Genomic DNA, 16,957 nt, shown 5'->3' with positions numbered 1-16,957 from the left:
CTGGAGAAACTGAGGCACTGGAGATGATGTGACAACCAAATGAGTAACCAAGGTCACACAGATAATAAGTGGTAGAAATGGGATTATATGTTGACATTTCAGGCAGATTGGGATGGGGGTGGGGCTTTCAATTATTCCTATAAATCACACACACACACACCACCACCACCACCACCACCACCAAGAAGGGTTAGCCATTATGTGGCAAATGAAGAAACTAAGATCCAAAAAGGTTAAAGGAACAACTAAGAGGTCAATCAAGACCACATAAGTAGTACATGGCAGAACTAGAATTCAATGGTAGAGTATCAGACAAGGAGGAGGGGAAATATTCATCTTAAAGGAATTTTTTTTTACATATGAGGAGATTAATGTTTAGTGACAATTTTCTGGGCAGCCAAAGTCACACAGGTACAAGTGGAAAAGCTGGAATTCAATGACACATTTGATTATCCTCAATTTACTCTTCTGCAAATTCATGGCACAATGGAAAGAGTTTGGAATTTGAAGTAAGATCATATAAGTTTGACTTAGTTAACCATCAAAAATGCCAAAATCACCACTTATCCCAGTCCCGTGCCAGGCATATTGATTTTTGTCTTGCCATTGAACTTTGATGACTTTGTAAGAGAAGATGAATCTATTGATTTTGTGCAACTCTGCTTCACTTAAATCTAATTCATGAACAAGTCAAGGCACCACCCATGATAAGGATAAACACCATGGAGTTCTGAATTCCAGCTTTCTCATTTAGTACCTAAGTGACTTTGGGCAAGTCACTTAAATTTCTCTAGGCCTTGTCTTTTTCCATTGTAAAATGAAGGTGTTACATTAACAATCTGTTGGGTAAGTCCTCCAGTGCCATGGTTTTTCTGTACCACTAGGTGGTGGTGTGGTCCTCTTTGTTCATAAGAAACAGCCCCTGGATTAGAGAAAGGATGGACATTAAGTGATAGAGTTCAGTGGATGGAGACTGTCTCGGGTCATGCTGTAAATTAAGGTTTCTTAAAACTAAAAAAACATCTATGGTTTTTGTCAATGTGGGAACTATCTCTACCCATGTAGGATGCAGCCTCTTCCTCTTCTTCATCTTGGTGACTAGTCCTTCTTTGAATTGTTGTAGACTTCCTAGAAAATTCTGCAGCCAATAGGAAATATCCTGGAGGGGAACTTCTCTGCACTTAGTGAGGGTTGTGTGTCCCAAGCTTCTTCAGCTGGGTGGGATCTTTGAGGACCTATAGTTTTGGGACACAGAATATGAACACCAAGGGTCACCCCTCCATCTTAGCAAAGCATTCGAGGAGGACTCAGGTGCATGTGGATTTGAAGCTGCTATATCTTTCCTTCTTGAAAATTCCAAAGAAGGTATTTTAGTGCTGCTCAGGATTTCAATTTACATAAATTTGCCAGTCACAGTTAGAAAGCCTTAACTTTTGATATGTAAAACACTCTAAATGAATCAGTCTGACTGATAATAAATTAGTCAAGGATGCTTGCAAAAGGCTGTAGTGGGAAAGCAGTTTCCTTTTCTTTATATTGAAATGGGGAGATCAACTTTGGTTATACAGGACCAAACTAGGTACTGACTTCGGAAAGCTGTAATACTTTCAGCATCCTTTGGATCCAATGGGTCTATTCAGTTATCTATTGGATAATCAAAAAAGCCTTACCACATTGGGCAATCCCACTTTTTTTTTTAGGTTTTTGCAAAGCAAATGGGGTTAAGTGGCTTGCCCAAGGCCACACAGCTAGGTCATTATTAGGTGCCTGAGGTCGGATTTGAACTGAGGTACTTCTGACTTCAGGGCTGGTGCTCTATCCACTGTGCCACCTAGCCTCCCCACAATCCCACTTTTTAAAGTCATTTTTATTTATTAGAAATTCATTTGTTTTGGAACAGTTCTAAATATAATTATCTTCTCCAGGACAATTTAAAGAGATAAATGAGGTGATTATAGCCTGTACCTCAACTACTGGAGCAATTTCAACCAGGTTGTTATCGAAATAAATCTATAATTAATTTAGTTAGTATTATAATTTTTAATATGTTGGTGTGGTCCAAACATGAACAGTTAATCTCTTTAAATATTTGTCTTCCTTTTTTATGTAAAGTGTGTTTTGTAGTTAAATTCATATGAGTCCAGAATATGTCACAGTAGGTTTACTTATATGTCTTGTATATAGTTTGAAGTTATTTCTAAGGGAATTAATTTTTTTATCTCCTACTGCTAGATTTTATTAAGAATATACAAAAAGACAGGTGACTTGGGATGTTTATTTCATAGCCTACTACTTTATTATAATTAATTATTTCAATTAATTTTTGTTGAATTCTCTATTTCTCTAAGCAGATCATCATATCATATAAAAATAACAGTAATTATGAAGTCCTTTTTGTCAATGATAATTTCTTTTAGAGCTCTTACAGTAGGTAAATGTGTGATCCATTGCCTCTTAGGTACACATGGGAACAGCTACACTAATCTCTACTCCTCTCATACTGACTTATCTCCTGATTAATTCTATCATTTTTTAGATTCAAAGACAGTCTAGTAGGTATACTCTGAAATAATCTTAGATATTCTCACAATTATAGAAACTGTCTCTCTAATCAATTCAATTTTTACCTTGGAATAAAACTGGAACCTTTTCTCCTCCTTTCCCTTAATCATTCTAAAAGCATGAATATTTTGGTTTATACAAAATCCACATTAATAAACCATGTCATTTATTAGCCATGGTAAATATATAAAAATGTAAATATGCATTCAAACATCCTCTCAGTTGATATGGAGGATGAGAGCATTCTGAGGAAAAGGACTGAGATTTAACCTGCAATCAAAGCAAGAGAAAAAAAGGAATTGTTGCTTAGGTTTCATAACTATCATATGCCACAATTACTGGTTTGTCCTGATATCATTTTTGGTCCACAGCTGCCTCATCTGGTCTTCTCTCTATTAGATTTTCTATTAATTCATCTATTAACATCCTGTTCATCACCTGTCTGATGTTCCCAAACTTGTGTGGTTGCCCTTTCCTTAAAGTCACTGGACCCTCAGACAAATGGAACTCTCTTGAATGCCTTTGAACAATGAGAATTATTCTATTATTCTTAGAAGATCTTTCAAATTTTTTTTGTGATCTGTGTATAAGTATCCTGAGATTTCATCACAATTTCTTTTGTTTATGGCCAACTTTTCCTGAACTATGTCAAATAATGGTAGTGATAAGGCACTATCTTGCTTTGCCTCTGTTCTTATTGAAAAGGATTCTATTGTTGCCCAGTTACAGATAATGCTAATTCTCCCAATCTTGTATTCAAATCATAATCTGTAAGAAAATTTAGAAGAACTGAGATTCCAGTCATAGACATCATTGCTTGAGGCAAAGTATTCAGGGCAAAGGAAATTACAGTCTAGCAGTTTTCTGCCCTGATTGGATCACATGTAGAATACTGTGTTCATTTTGGGTGCTGCATTTGAAGATAGACACAGAGAAGCTGAAACTACCCTGGAGCAAATATTAATCTGTTATGGGGTGGATAATAACAACTCATTTTTATGTAATATTCTATCATTTGCAAAATATTCTCTTCATAAAAAAGTCAATGAAAGAACTTATAGATTGTCATGTAAAAATGTAAACCAGTATAACATATTTAAAACAGATATATATATATATACATATATATATACATATATATATATATATAGCTTTTAAATCTTATGAAATGCTTTACTTTATAATCTTATTTGAGTCTGTTAATAAACTTGGGAAGCACAAAGTCATTATTTTCCCATTTTATAGATGAGGAAACTGAGACTCAGAGAGGTTCAGAGACTTGCCAAGGTCACTAAGTGTTTAAAGCAATATTCAAACCCACGTCTTTCTGACTCCAAGTTCATTGCTTTATCCATTGTGTATTATTGCCTCTTTGAATATATAGAGCACTAAATTTGGAGTCAAGAAGGCATGTATTCAAATCCTACCATACATACCTATCTGTGTACTCTGGTCAAGTTATTTCACTTCAGTTTTCCTCAGTTTCTTTAACTGTAAAATAAGGACAATAGCACCTCCCTGGGTTGCTGTAAAGATCATAAGAAAATTCAGATGCTGTAAGATTAAAAAACTTTCCCATAGAAATCTAACGAGCTAAGGGAAGAGTCAAGTTTTGGACCCAAATCATCTGATTTCAAATCCAGTGCCCTTTCCTATAGACCATAGATCTAATTGGATTTTAAACTTGCCCAAGCTAATTTAAGATACTAAAGCAAAAAGACAAGATTCCAATCCACCTTCCCCATCACTCCCTTGGTTAAGAGATCCAGTCCAAACTGTTGACTTTTTAATGTTTATTTTCATGAGTCACTATAGTACAGAATCATAGGAGAAGCCTGGGAGCACTAAGAAAACATGATCCTAGCTTTGAGGGATGAGATAGCTAATGTGGGAAAGGACCAACCCAATATGGGAACTTCTTAAACCATTGTAGACAACCTTACTATGACTCCCTCTATGTCTAGCTCTCCTTTATTCCAAAATCAAAGATACATGAATTTTATGTGATACATGCTTAGAGATTATGAGTCTATTATGTTGTGATCTGGATAGCCACTCTTACATTAGGCATAATAGAACAAAGATGTCTAATAAAGGCAAATTAAAAAAGAAAACCATGGATGTTTTAGAAGGAGAGAGGGTTAGGATCTCATGATCCTTCTTCGCATTGGTGTAGAAAGAACAGCCAGGTACATGCCAAAAGAAAACATGGAGAATAAAATGGTATGGTGTGTCATTTGACTGATTTGATTTATTAATTTGCATTATGGTAGATTTGGTCCCTGTCCTCTTCTGGCTCCTGAAGTACTCTGTGATGAGATAGACTCAACATTTGGCGTTTTTCAAAGACATCTTCCGTGGAACTTGAGTGGTAGAAGGAATCTCTGTCTTCCTCAGGTAATTGTATTGGATTACGAAAAATACTCAAGAGATCTGTGAAGAGAGTTGGAAAAAAGTCTGCATTTAGTTCCCATACAACTTAAAAGAATAGCTTTCCTTAGGACTTTTGGTGATCCCTTCTTCCCTCAGATATTTTTAAATTTCACAGCTTCCCCATATATTCTAAATTCATATATTTAGAATATGTAAATATATCACAATATAATAAATAAATATAGAGAACTAAAGTTAGATCCCATTAAAGATGATATGTGAGGAAGTAGAATGCAGTTATTTATCAGCCCTTTGGAATCTGACTTCAGACCTCAACCCTCAATTGAAACTGTTTCTCAGGTCAATCAGTGAACAAGTATTAATTAAACACCTATTACTTTCATGGGGGTATAAACAAAGGCAAAAATATGGACCCTGTCCTCAATGAATCCCATTCTGATAGGGGAAATGTCACATAAACCATAAATACTCTCAGAGAGAAGGTACTGACAATAGGCAAGGGGAAACTAGAAGCCTCTCCTGCAAAAGAAGAAATTTGAGCTGAATTTTGAAGAAAATCAGGGAAGCCAAGAGGTAGAGTTGAAGAAGGAAGATATTCTAGGCATGACGGACAGCCAAGTTGGAGTTGTCCTATGTGAAGAACAATTCGGGAAGGATACAACTGGTTCAGAGAGTGAGTGGAGGGAAGTAAAACTGTAAAAAGATTGGAAAAACAGGAAAAGGTCATGTCATGAAGGGTTTAAATACCAAATGAAAGCAAAATGCCTTATTTGATCCTGGAAACAATAGGGAGCCATTGAAATATATTAAGTAGGGTGGTCAGACCTATGCTAAGCTACCAGTGATCTCTCTTAATTGCCAAATATAAAGGAATTTTGACAATCCTCATCCCCCCCCTTGACTTCTCCACTGCAATCAGTGTTATTGATCTCCCTCTCCTCTTATACACTATCTCTTCTCTGGGTTCTCTTGGCACTGCTCCCTCTTCTACTTCTCCCTCTCTACTTCTCAGTCTCCTTTCTAGCTCATCATTTGCATTGTGCTTCCTCCCTAATGGTGGGAGTTCCCCCAGTGCTACATACAGACCCTCTTCCTTAGCTGTTATGCTTCTAGCTAGCTGCTAGGACTAGCTGCTCAGGAAGTGCTAGGTTCCTGCGGGAGGGCTTATCCTTACCCAGGTGAATGTTGAAGGGGTGGGAGACAAGGATGAAAAGTTCTCCTTAAAATTCTCCTAGTTCTCTAAGATCTCCAAGTACTCCATTTATTAAACCAAATACAAGTGATTAAATATCCTCCCCAGTCCCTGGTTCACTCCCACTCTGCAATCAACCAGTAAATAATGCTCTGGTGCTAGAGGACACCAGGTGATGAAATTTTACAGTACTCCCACACACAATAGTCCCTGAATATCCCCCTTTTTGTTTTTGTTTTGAAGTGAAATTCCTTAATTCAATTACATAATGGTGACCACATACATTGTAAAAAGAGTTCAAAAACAGTATAAACAAATGTCAACTAAACAACAGAAAAAACAACAGCATCCAAGTCAATTAACATGAATTATTAAATTTTACAAAATAATATTTCCATCATATTATGCATGAATCCACAGATTTATCCCAGAAGGGGGTCATAATTTGTTATATTTCCCTTACTATAACCATGTGATGATAGATGAGACAAAGATTACAAACTTTTTCTTTTGCCAACAAAAAACCTTTCAAAGCAATCAAATTCAAAATCCAAATTAAAAGGAGTAACAGGAGAGGCTAGGTGGTGCAGTGGATACAGCACCAACCCTGAAGTCAGGAGTACCTGAGTTCAAATCCGGCCTCAGACACTTAATAATTTCTTAGCTATGTGGCCCTGGGCAAGCCACTTAATCCCATTTGCAAAACCTAAATAAATAAATAAATAAATATAAATAAAAGGAGCAACATTTAATTCAGGTAACTGTAACCATTTCAGATTTGAATTACACACACACACACACACACAGGAGTTTAGACACAAACACAAATACAAACACAGAAACAACTCTCTTGTATCACATTTACCAAGCAGAGATTGATACCCTGGCTAGTACCAGATCTCAGAATATAGAAACATTTTTCCACCTCTACGGGATGGTAGAGAGATGTAAAATGTCTTATTGATGTTTAAATACACATATAGGCACATATTTATATTTTGAGCTACTATCTTACAGAGATATTAGCCATAAGCACAGGCTTCATTTGCAAGATGAAATCTGAATTTCCCAATCCCAGAAAAAAAAGTCTTCTTCCCCTTTTTTCTCAACCAGTTGACCACAAAGCTTCCCAATCAATAGCCTAAGAAAAACATAGTCATTGCCCAACCCCACCTCCCCAAACCAGGAAGAAGGCATGGAGGTCCCTTGATTTCTAAAATAAGCTTTTTGAGGCATAGGTTTGAGTTTTGAAGTTCTAAAAAGAAAGATTTCCCTTCTCCCTCTCCCCTCCCTCTGCAGAAAGTGGAAGCAGCAGAGAATGAGATAGCATTTGAAGTTACTTGAGTCATTAACAACAGTACAATTTGGAGCTGTTGCATTTTCTGAACAATAGCCAACACCATTACAAACTGTCCAATAGCATGTGACATTTTTACTCTCAACACAGAAGGGCAGTTAATGTGCACTTCATGGTTTTCTGGCGCTGGGGCAAGAATCATGGCGTGCTTGGTTGTAGGCTGGAGAGTGGAATTCGCTGTGGCTTCTGGAGTGAAATTCCTCATAGGCTTCAGGGTCTGAAGCACTGATGAGAAGTCTCTAAAGTTGGTTATAGGTTTAGGGGTTTGGGTTGATCTTAGACAGCCAGAGAAGCAGCAGTGGCCAAAAGGAACAGCAAGCAGGTCCCTGGCATCCTGTTCAAGGTGCTGGTACTGACTGCTGCTGAGGAAGAAGCTCCTTCCCCTGCTTTACTGCCTCAGAAACTCCACTTCCCACTGGCTCCTCAATGCCGAATACTTATTTGTTTCTTCTTACTTTCTCTTTCCTTCACACCTCCTTGTTTCAACTTCAAATCAGCCCCTGGTAACAATCAACCTGTTAACTCTCTGAAGTCCTCTGCTCTGGGAAGTCACCTGAAATTTCTCTTGCTTGTATCTGTATCTGCTGATCTTTATCCCAGACTCCATTCAGATAGCTCCACCTTTGTGTCCCTGTTCTGGAACCATTTGTTAAGTTCCTGTTAGACTAGCTGCTCAGGAAGTGTTAGGTTCCTGCTGGATGGCTTATCCTTACCCAGGCAAATGTTGAAGGGGTAGGAAACAAGGGAGACAAGGATGAAAAGTTCTCCTTAAGGGTTCCCTAGTTCTCCAAGATCTCCAAGTACTCCATTTATTAAACCAAATACAAGTGATTAAATATCCTCCCCAGTCCCTGGTCCACTCCTACAATTAACCAGTAAATAACACTCTGGTGCTAGAGGACACACACAGCAGTCCCTTACACTTAGCCACACACATTCTCATTTTGTTGACCTTGTCAGTTCTCATTGTTTGATTATAATCTCTGTGAAGATGACTCTGAGCCGGCATAGCACAGGGGAAAGAGCTAATGAATTGAGTCAGAAGATGTGGGGAGAGTAGGGGGTCACATCTTTCTCCTGCTTTGATCACCTGTGTAATTTTGGGCAAATCACTATATCTCAAAGGGTCTCATTTTCCCATCTGTAAAATGGGGGAGTTGGACTAGATAGTATCTAAAGTCCTCTAAGTCCATAATCGATGACTCCTAGATCTGTAGATCCTGTCCCCTGTCTAAGAGCTCCACTCCTCCATCATCACTAGAGAAGAGAGTGAGGCTTGTGATTTTGCACAACCTTCTATCACTCAAATCCAATTCACTTGCAGGTCATGGCATCACCTTCCCAATGTCATGGTCCTCTTCAAGAAGAAAGGACAAACAAGGAAGGACCTAGTCAACTTTTCATATTGGATATCCAATAGACATCTCACACTCAACATCCCAAAACAGATTCAGTATCTTCTCTCTCTTTTTTTTTTTGGAAATAAAACAAAAATTTATTTACAAGGTTACAAGACATAGGAAGGGCTAGAGAGAGAGGGAAAGAAAGAGATAAAGGAATAGTCGAGCAGCCTTGACTGGGCCATGGTCAGAGATCCCTGAACTGGAGTCCAGCTCAGGTTTTTAATATCTTGTTTCTCATCCCAAGGACAAAAGGTGAACTCTCTTCCCCTATACTCCACCCAGAATTAGGTAGAGGGTAAAGCCCATACAAATTTTACATTAAACAATGCAATATATTTCTCTTAAAACCCACCCACCATTTTAAATAAATCTTTTTTCTTGTTATTATGAACTTAAAAATATCAGTAACCCTGAGTATTTCCCAAGATAAAAAAAAAAACAGGTCAAGAAGACAGCTTGTAAAACTGAATTTTCACAATTTGAAGCTTAAAAAATAATTACTGGTCTATCCCCCCCCCCTTTAGATTTCTTTCTGTTCTCTTTTGTTCATTTTAAAGATTTATTAAACTCTTCATTCTTTCCCTTTTTAGTAGTACTATGAATACTTCTTCACTTTCCCTTTCCCCAATAAGCCCTATCTTCTCTCAAATGTAATAAGTAACAAATCTAATGAGTAAGTAACAAATCCACCCCCTGGTTATATCTTATGCAGGGTTTGTTCTATACCTCTAGTCCATCACCTTTTTTTTTTTTTAAGTTTTATTTTTGCAAGGCAATGGGGTTAAGTGGTTTGCCCAAGGCCACACAGCTAGGTGTCTGAGGTTGGCTTTGAACTCAGGTACTCCTGACTTCAGGGCCGGTGCTCTATCCACTGCACCACCCAGCTGCCTCCTCATCACTTTTCTGTCAGGCCCCAGGAAAGCAAACTTCATCATTAGGTTTCTGGAGTCTGGATTGGTCATTGCAAAATCCCAACACCCCCTTTCAAATTTCCTTATTTTCTTCAAGGGTACCTCTGTCTTTCTGTCACCTAGGATGGCAACCTTTGCATTTTCTTAGAATCCACACTCTCTATAATAATGTTTATCCTTCAATGTCTAAGAAGACCACAACATCAGGGAGGTGATGCTGTGACCAGCACAGTGTGGGGGGGGCTATGCTAAATCACCAGCCTTACTTTCTCTTCCAGAGCCATCTGGGTCCAGTGGCCAGATATGGATCAGAATGACTGGAGATAAGCCTGATTTGAGGCAATCAGGGTTAAGTAACTTGTCCAAGGTCACACAACCAGTAAGTGTCAGAGGCTGGATTAGAACTCTTGTCTTCCCAATTCTAAGCCAGTGCTCTATTCACTGTACCATCTAGCTGCCCTTTAACTTCTCATAGATTGTCAGTTGACAAATCTTGCCCCAACATCTTTCAACTTCAACATTTTTTTCCCTCTAGTCACAAATTCCCCTTCCTAGTTGAGGCCCTCATCACCTCTCACCTGGACTATTTATTGCTAAAGCCTTTTAACTGGTCTTCCAACCTCAAACCTCTAATCCATCCTGCAAGCAGTAATTTACTGAAAGCACTTGTTCAACCACAACTTTCCTCTACTCAGTCAACTTGAATTGCCTCCAGGATCAAATAGAAATTTCTGTTTGACATTCAATTGTCTTCACAATCTGCCCCCGCAGGTTTCCTGTGTGTGTGTGTGTGTGTGTGTGTGTGTGTGTGTGTGTGTGTGTGTTTGTGTGTATGTGTGTATGTTGGTGTGTGTATATTTATACTCACCTACCTACATAGATACACACACACACACACACACACACACACACACACACACAGCTTTGCATTAGTGGAGAGAAAGAAATCATGATTTTTTTAAGTATTGAAAAATTTCTGCATAGAAAACCAGTATTCTTGTGATTTGTAATATTCTACTGCTCTGAATTCAACTGCTTTTGATTAAGACATCAGAGAATCTGGGGTGGGCTTATAGTGGCTCTGATCATATCTACCTTGATTTTTCTCTGAACCTGTGAAAAACGCCAGTCGGGGCATGGACTCTCTGAGAATGTTGCCTTTTTCTGATTGTTCAAAAGCTTTTGGGCCCAAATTCCTGTGAAAACAAATTGTATGTTCAGCAAATTAAAGCTAAAAATGATATCAACCAATAATATTAATCATAACTTTTATATAGTGCTTGCTAGATAAAAGCTCTGTGATAAATGCTTTACAAATATTCATCTCATTTGTACCAAAGGTATGTTTTCTAACAGAGTAAATACAGCAGAGATAGCTGCTCCATTAAATAGCTATAAGGTGGGCTTTTTTTGGAAAATGATTTTTATCCAGAGCTAAATCCTGCTTCTTCACTCTGGGGAGGAGATATTGTCTCTAGCAGAAATTCTCTTATTTCCAGGCTCAGTTCAAATGAATAACATATTTTGCCTTTTACATTGTTTTGTTCAGCTGTATCTGACTCTTCATGATCCATTTGGGTTTTCTTGGCAGAGATCCTGCCATTTCTTTCTCCAACCTTTTTATAGATGAGAAATTGAAGAATACAGGGTTAAGTGACTTGCCTAGGGTCATTCAGCTGGTAAGTGTCTGAGACCAGATTTGAACCTTGGAATTTGAGTCTTCTTGACTTCAGGCTCTGCTCTTTTTGCACTTCATGGTGCTGCCTCACTGCCCAGCCTTTTAAATAGGCTTAAGATGAAGAACCAAGTTTAATATTTTTCCCAATAAAACATAGGTGGGATGATCACTGAATGAAAGCTTGGTGGAGGAATTGCCCACATGAGTGAGTGATTATAGATTTAGAGTTAGAAGGGTCCTCAGAGCTCATCTAATTCAAGCTCCTCATTTTACAGATGAGGAAACAGTTTAGAGGATGAGTCCCAGGAAACTGAAGTGATTTTTTCAAGATAATCAGGAAATACTAGCCTCTAAATCTATAATCCTACCAAGGTAGTGACTGTGCAGCACTTCTCTGATGGTTTTCCTGAACAAATGGATGAAAGAAACATGTATATATCTAGCAATAAATATCCCACTTCAGAATAAATCGGATTGGTAATGGAAGGGTGGGATGGGTCTAAAAGGGCAAGTTTTCTGAATCAGCAAGATTGAAGGTTTTGAAATTCAGAGGTCAATGATTTCTGGTTTAAGAGGAGCTAATCAGGATGCAGGGATGACTGACAAGGTCTGCATTTCAAATATAGACTTAGCCATAGCCTTGAGCAAATCAACAGAGAATGTGCTGACTCAGCCCAGCAGGGTTAGAGTGCAACCAACTATTAGCCAGGTTGGCCTTCTTGAAACAAAAACAATAGTGATTATCAGCCTCATGTAGGCAATTTGGTAGGGGGAAAAGGCACTGGGGTTGATTATTTTCTGGGAATACTTGGGCATTACTCCCCACCCCCCTCCCCAGCTAAATCTTGAACCTGTCTTTATGGTTTAATGAATATCTTCCATCATCTGAGTGTTCATAAAAGCAATTGATTGGGGGCGGAGTGCTGTTTCAACTCCCAGATTAGTTTCATAACTGGAAAATTAAATGTACTTTGAGAGAGTTTTAGGTTTAAATGAATTTATTACCACTTAATCAGCCAAAGTATATTAGATTTCAAGAAAGATTGGAAATCAACAAAAAGCTGCAGATTCTAAATGAAGTTGATTTTATTGAGCCAGGAGGAGAGAAAACAAAGAGAAAGTCTTTAAATGGGGCTAATGTTGCTCTTACAATTGTTCATTAGTGTTCTCTTCAGAGAAGCTGTCCTTTCTTTTGGCATTCATTAAGCCCTGGAAACCAAGAGAAAAATCGATGAGAACTAATAGGTTGGGGAAGCTTTCAGGTAACTCCCTTAGGAGACCCCCTTGGCTGAGTTTTGGGGGTCCTTGTGGCCTGGGAGGACTTTATGAACCTTCCATGAATAGCTGGCCTGTGCATTCTTGCCCTGGGCATCATATTATGAAGGTTAGGTGATTTTTAAAGAGGCCATCCAGTATAACCCTCATCTTTCAGGCACTGTTCAATGGTTCAACACGAGAAAGATGCAGGGTTTGACAGTATGATCAACATTTAGAAAATGAACTACTATTTGCTTTGCTTTTGATCTGAGGACTCTGGGACCTTTCTACTTGAATTGTAGCTAAACTTCCTATTTACATTGTCTATCCCATTAGAATGTTATCTCCCGGAAAGCCCACATTGTCATACTTATCTGTTTGTGCTAAGCACGATGCTTCTTCCTTCATCTGTCCACCCTTCTATCTATACATTCATTTGTCCTTCTTTATTTCTTTCTCTTTCTTTTTTCCTTTTTTCTTTTTCTCTTTTTCTCTCCCTCTTTTTCTTTCTCACACTTTTTTCCTCTCTCTGTGTCTTTCTCTTTACTTCTCTCTTCCTCTTTTTTCCTCCTTCCTTCCTTCCTTCCTTCCTACCTTCCTTCCTTCCTTCCTCTCTTCCTTCCTCCCTTCCTCCCTTCCTTCTCTCTCTCTTTCTCTTTCTTTCTCTTTCCTTTCTTTTTTACCTTTCTTCCTCTTTCTTCTCTCTTCTTTTTTCTCTCTATTTATTTCTCTTTCTTTCTTTTTCTTTCTTTCATTCTGTCTTTCTATTTTTCTTCCCTTTTCCCTTTCTCCCTCCCTCCTTCCCTTCCCTCCTTCCTGTCTCTCTTTTCCTTCCTTTCTTTATTTCTCTTTCTTTCTTCCTTCCTTTTCCCTTTCTCCTTCCCTCCCCCTTTCTTTCTCTCTTCTTTTCTTCCTCTTTCTTTCTTTTTTCTTTCTTCTTTTTCTTTTCTTTCTTTCTTTCTTTCTTTCTTTCTTTCTTTCTTTCTTTCTTTCTTTCTTTCTTTCTTTCTTTCTTTCTTTCTTTCTTTCTTTCTTTCTTTCTTTCTTTCTTTCTCTCTTTCTCTCTCTCAGGCTTCCCTGACTGTATATCTCAAGTATATACCACCATCCAAAATCTGAAGAAGAAATGTGTATATCAGGGGTGGCTAAAAGGTGCAGTGGATAGAGCACCAGCCCTGGAGTCAGGAGTAACTGAGTTCAAATCCGATCTCAAACACTTAATAATTACCTAGCTGTGTGGCCTTGGGCAAGCCACTTAATCCCATTGCCTTGCAAAAACTAAAAAAAAAATGTATATATCAAGATAAGTTTTGATTCTTGTGCCACCTTCAGTCTTGTTCCCCAACCTGTGCACATGTGGTATTCTCCACAGGAGTCTTCTGGTCTTCACTCTAACATATGTGACTAAATATTACAAAACCATGCAAATATTTCAGTCCTGTTCAACTTTTCATGACTCCATTTGGTATTTTCTTGTTAAAACGACTAGATTGGTTTGCATTTCCTTCTCCAGCTCATGTTACAGAAGAGAAAATGGAAGCAAACAGGACTAAGTAACTTGCTCAGGGTCATCCAGCTGTTAAGTGACTGAGGTCAGATTTGGATTCAGGAAAATGAGTCAGAGAAGATGTGACCTTGGGTAAGTCATTACTTTCCTTCATTTCACAGAAAAGCAAACTGAGTCAGAGACTAAGTGATTTGTCTAAGGTTACATGGATAGTAAATGACATGTTAAACCAGGTCATCTTACTCCAAAGCCAACATTCTTTCACTGGACCACATGGCATTCTAGATCTACCCACCCACCCACTCACCAAAGCAAAAATAAAGGGATTAGTTTATCTGATCTTTAAAGTCTCATTTCATACCTAAATCCTTTGGGGGAGCTTATAACATATTTGAATTGACTCTTCCCACTATATATAGGGCTATCATATTGAAAAGAGATTAAAAATCCTTACACCTCTTACTTTTATGTCCTTTAAAAGAACCCTGGGATTTCTTGTTGTGTAATGAAAAGAACAGTGTTTTTGCAGCCAGAGGACTTCTGTTTGCATTCTGATTCTTCCAAATACTACCTAGAAGACCTTGAGTAAAACAAGTCTTTTGGTTTCTCATTTTCCTCATCTCCAAAGTACTGGGCCTTGATCAAATGACCTCTGAGGGCTCTCCTTTAAATCTTCACTTGGTTGCTTGAGGCACTGAGAAGTTCAATGAAGAAGGTTAGAAGAGGCATCAACAGGTGAGGCATCAGCAGTGATGGAATCAAGTGATAAAGCCTGAAGTTGAATGAGAGACTACATACCTGGTATTTGGAAATTCCATGGACTTCTTGTAATAGCAGTACAACTAAGCTGGCCAGTAGGATCAACCTGAGCAGAGAGAGAGACAAAATGGGACAGAGACAGACAGAGACAGACAGACAGACAGAGACAGACAGGTAGAGAGAGAGAGAGAGAGAGAGAGAGAGAGACAGAGACAGAGACAGAGAGACAGAGACAGAAAGACAGAGACAATCAAGACAGAGAACAGAGAGACAGAGAGAGACAGAGAGAGAGAGACAGAAACACAAAGACACAGAGAGACAAACAATTAGGACAGACAAAGAGAAAGATAGACAAACAGAACAGAGATAGAGATAGAGACAAAGAGATGATCACAGGATAGAGAGAAAGAAAAAAAAAGATTGAGAAACAGACCCAGATTCACAAAAGCACAGTAATAGAGATAGATATAGACAAAGACAAAAAGACAAAAAGTCAGATGCAGGGATTTAACTTGTGTAAAATATTTCTGAGCAGACACTTCACACATTGACTACTGAATTCTCATCTAACTGTTATTTCCTCTCATTCAAATTATCATGTGTTAACTTCTCTGTTACTTCTCTGTTTTATATTTCCTTACAGAGTATAAGCTTCCTGAGGGTAAGAACTCTTTCCTTTTTCAATGGTTTTTAGCACCTAATGAATGACTTTGCAAATATTAAGAAATGCTTGTTGGCTTGAACTGCACTGCTATCCCTTTCAGCTCTAGGCCTCCCTTCCAAAAACCAGAGATGGACAAAGAAATGCCACCCTTTCCCCTACTTTGCAATGACAGATTTTACCAGGCCTCAACTGGTTATACTTTGCTAAGCCATAGGGATTTTCCTTGTTATTCAAACCTTTGATCCCCAGTATAGGGTGTTGTCAATCATAATTGCATATTGATAATAGTCCGTGTTAATCATGACAACGCCTTCTATAATGAATCCTTTGGAGGTATTTCATAATATGCCTGTAGAAATTAAATATAAATGTATAACTTCTTTATTGTCCTTAATCTGGCCATCACCCCCCTGGCATAGGTTGGTCTTCTGAGTTTCATCAAATGATCATCAGCATCAGAGGATCATAGGGTTATGTGAAATGGGATTTGGATGTCAATTCAACATATTCCCATAAGGTCACCATTTCTGTTCCATGATTCTTCATTTATGATAACTGGAAATGGATACTGATTGAGTCATCAAAATTTATAGCATGCCAAAGCTGTGAGAGTCCTTAAAACAAAGAAAATTAATTTTGGAAAAGATCATGGGATTAAAGCTATGAGAAACTTTAATGGTCAATTTATTCAATGACTTCATAGTACATATGAGGAAACTGAGCCCCAAAAAGGTGGTATCCTAGGTCACATTGAGAGTAACTAAGAGAGGAGTTAGATTTATGTCCCTAGCTCCCAAATCCTACTCTTTCCACTGTACTGTACTGCTTGCCTTGAAAGAAAGTGTTAGAACAAAGCTTGAACCAAATACAATTAGAGCTGGAAGGACCCAAGAGGTCACTTCCAACTCATCTGCTTTTGTTCATTTGATTGTTTTTGATTTTACTAAAAGAGCACTGGATTTACAATCAAAGAATCAGACTTCTTGTTATGCCTTCATTACTTTTTTGAAGGGTCATTTATCCACTCTGGGCATAAGTTTCTTCCCCTGAAAAATAAAGATATTGAACTAACAGACATCAAACTCCTGGTCAGGTGGCAACTCCTGGCAAGTGGTCTGTAAAACTCTCAGATGTGGCCCAAATCAGAACACAATGTCTTTGGGAAATGTTTAACAAATTAAATAAAAATAAAATACAACATGATTAATGTCAATTTGTGCTTTTCTGTCACTGATATGTGGTATGCAGGAATGATCTCTATTTGAGTTTGAAA

General features: G+C 38.1%; 1 protein-coding gene across 1 annotated transcript; it reads right to left on the bottom strand.

Moving 5' to 3' along the window:
- Positions 1–4,778: 4,778 nt before the first annotated feature.
- On the bottom strand, positions 4,779–15,986 carry PRAP1 (proline rich acidic protein 1). Its single transcript, XM_074236170.1, has 4 exons — positions 15,921–15,986; positions 12,648–12,706; positions 10,915–11,015; positions 4,779–4,995 (listed from the first exon to the last, which is right to left on the bottom strand). Exons 1-4 carry the CDS (start codon positions 15,984–15,986, stop codon positions 4,817–4,819), a joined length of 405 nt encoding a protein of 134 aa, XP_074092271.1. The 3' UTR covers positions 4,779–4,816.
- Between the last annotated feature and the right edge of the window lie 971 nt (positions 15,987–16,957).

Source organism: Macrotis lagotis, chromosome 4 (genome assembly GCF_037893015.1).
Source record: "Macrotis lagotis isolate mMagLag1 chromosome 4, bilby.v1.9.chrom.fasta, whole genome shotgun sequence".
Taxonomy (NCBI): domain Eukaryota; kingdom Metazoa; phylum Chordata; class Mammalia; order Peramelemorphia; family Peramelidae; genus Macrotis; species Macrotis lagotis.
This window is presented reverse-complemented; position numbering and strand designations above follow the sequence as displayed.

Bases quoted from the DNA above. Each gene is read 5' to 3' on its own strand.
- PRAP1 (XM_074236170.1), bottom strand. From the start codon at position 15,986: ATGATTAACACGGACTATTATCAATATGCAATTATGATTGACAACACC. The intron at 12,707-15,920 runs GTTTGAATAACA...CTTGGTTTCCAG, and splicing joins CCCTATACTGGGGATCAAAG to GGCTTAATGAATGCCAAAAG. The intron at 4,996-10,914 runs GTAGATATGATC...CTCTCTTCACAG, and splicing joins AGGTTCAGAGAAAAATCAAG to ATCTCTTGAGTATTTTTCGT.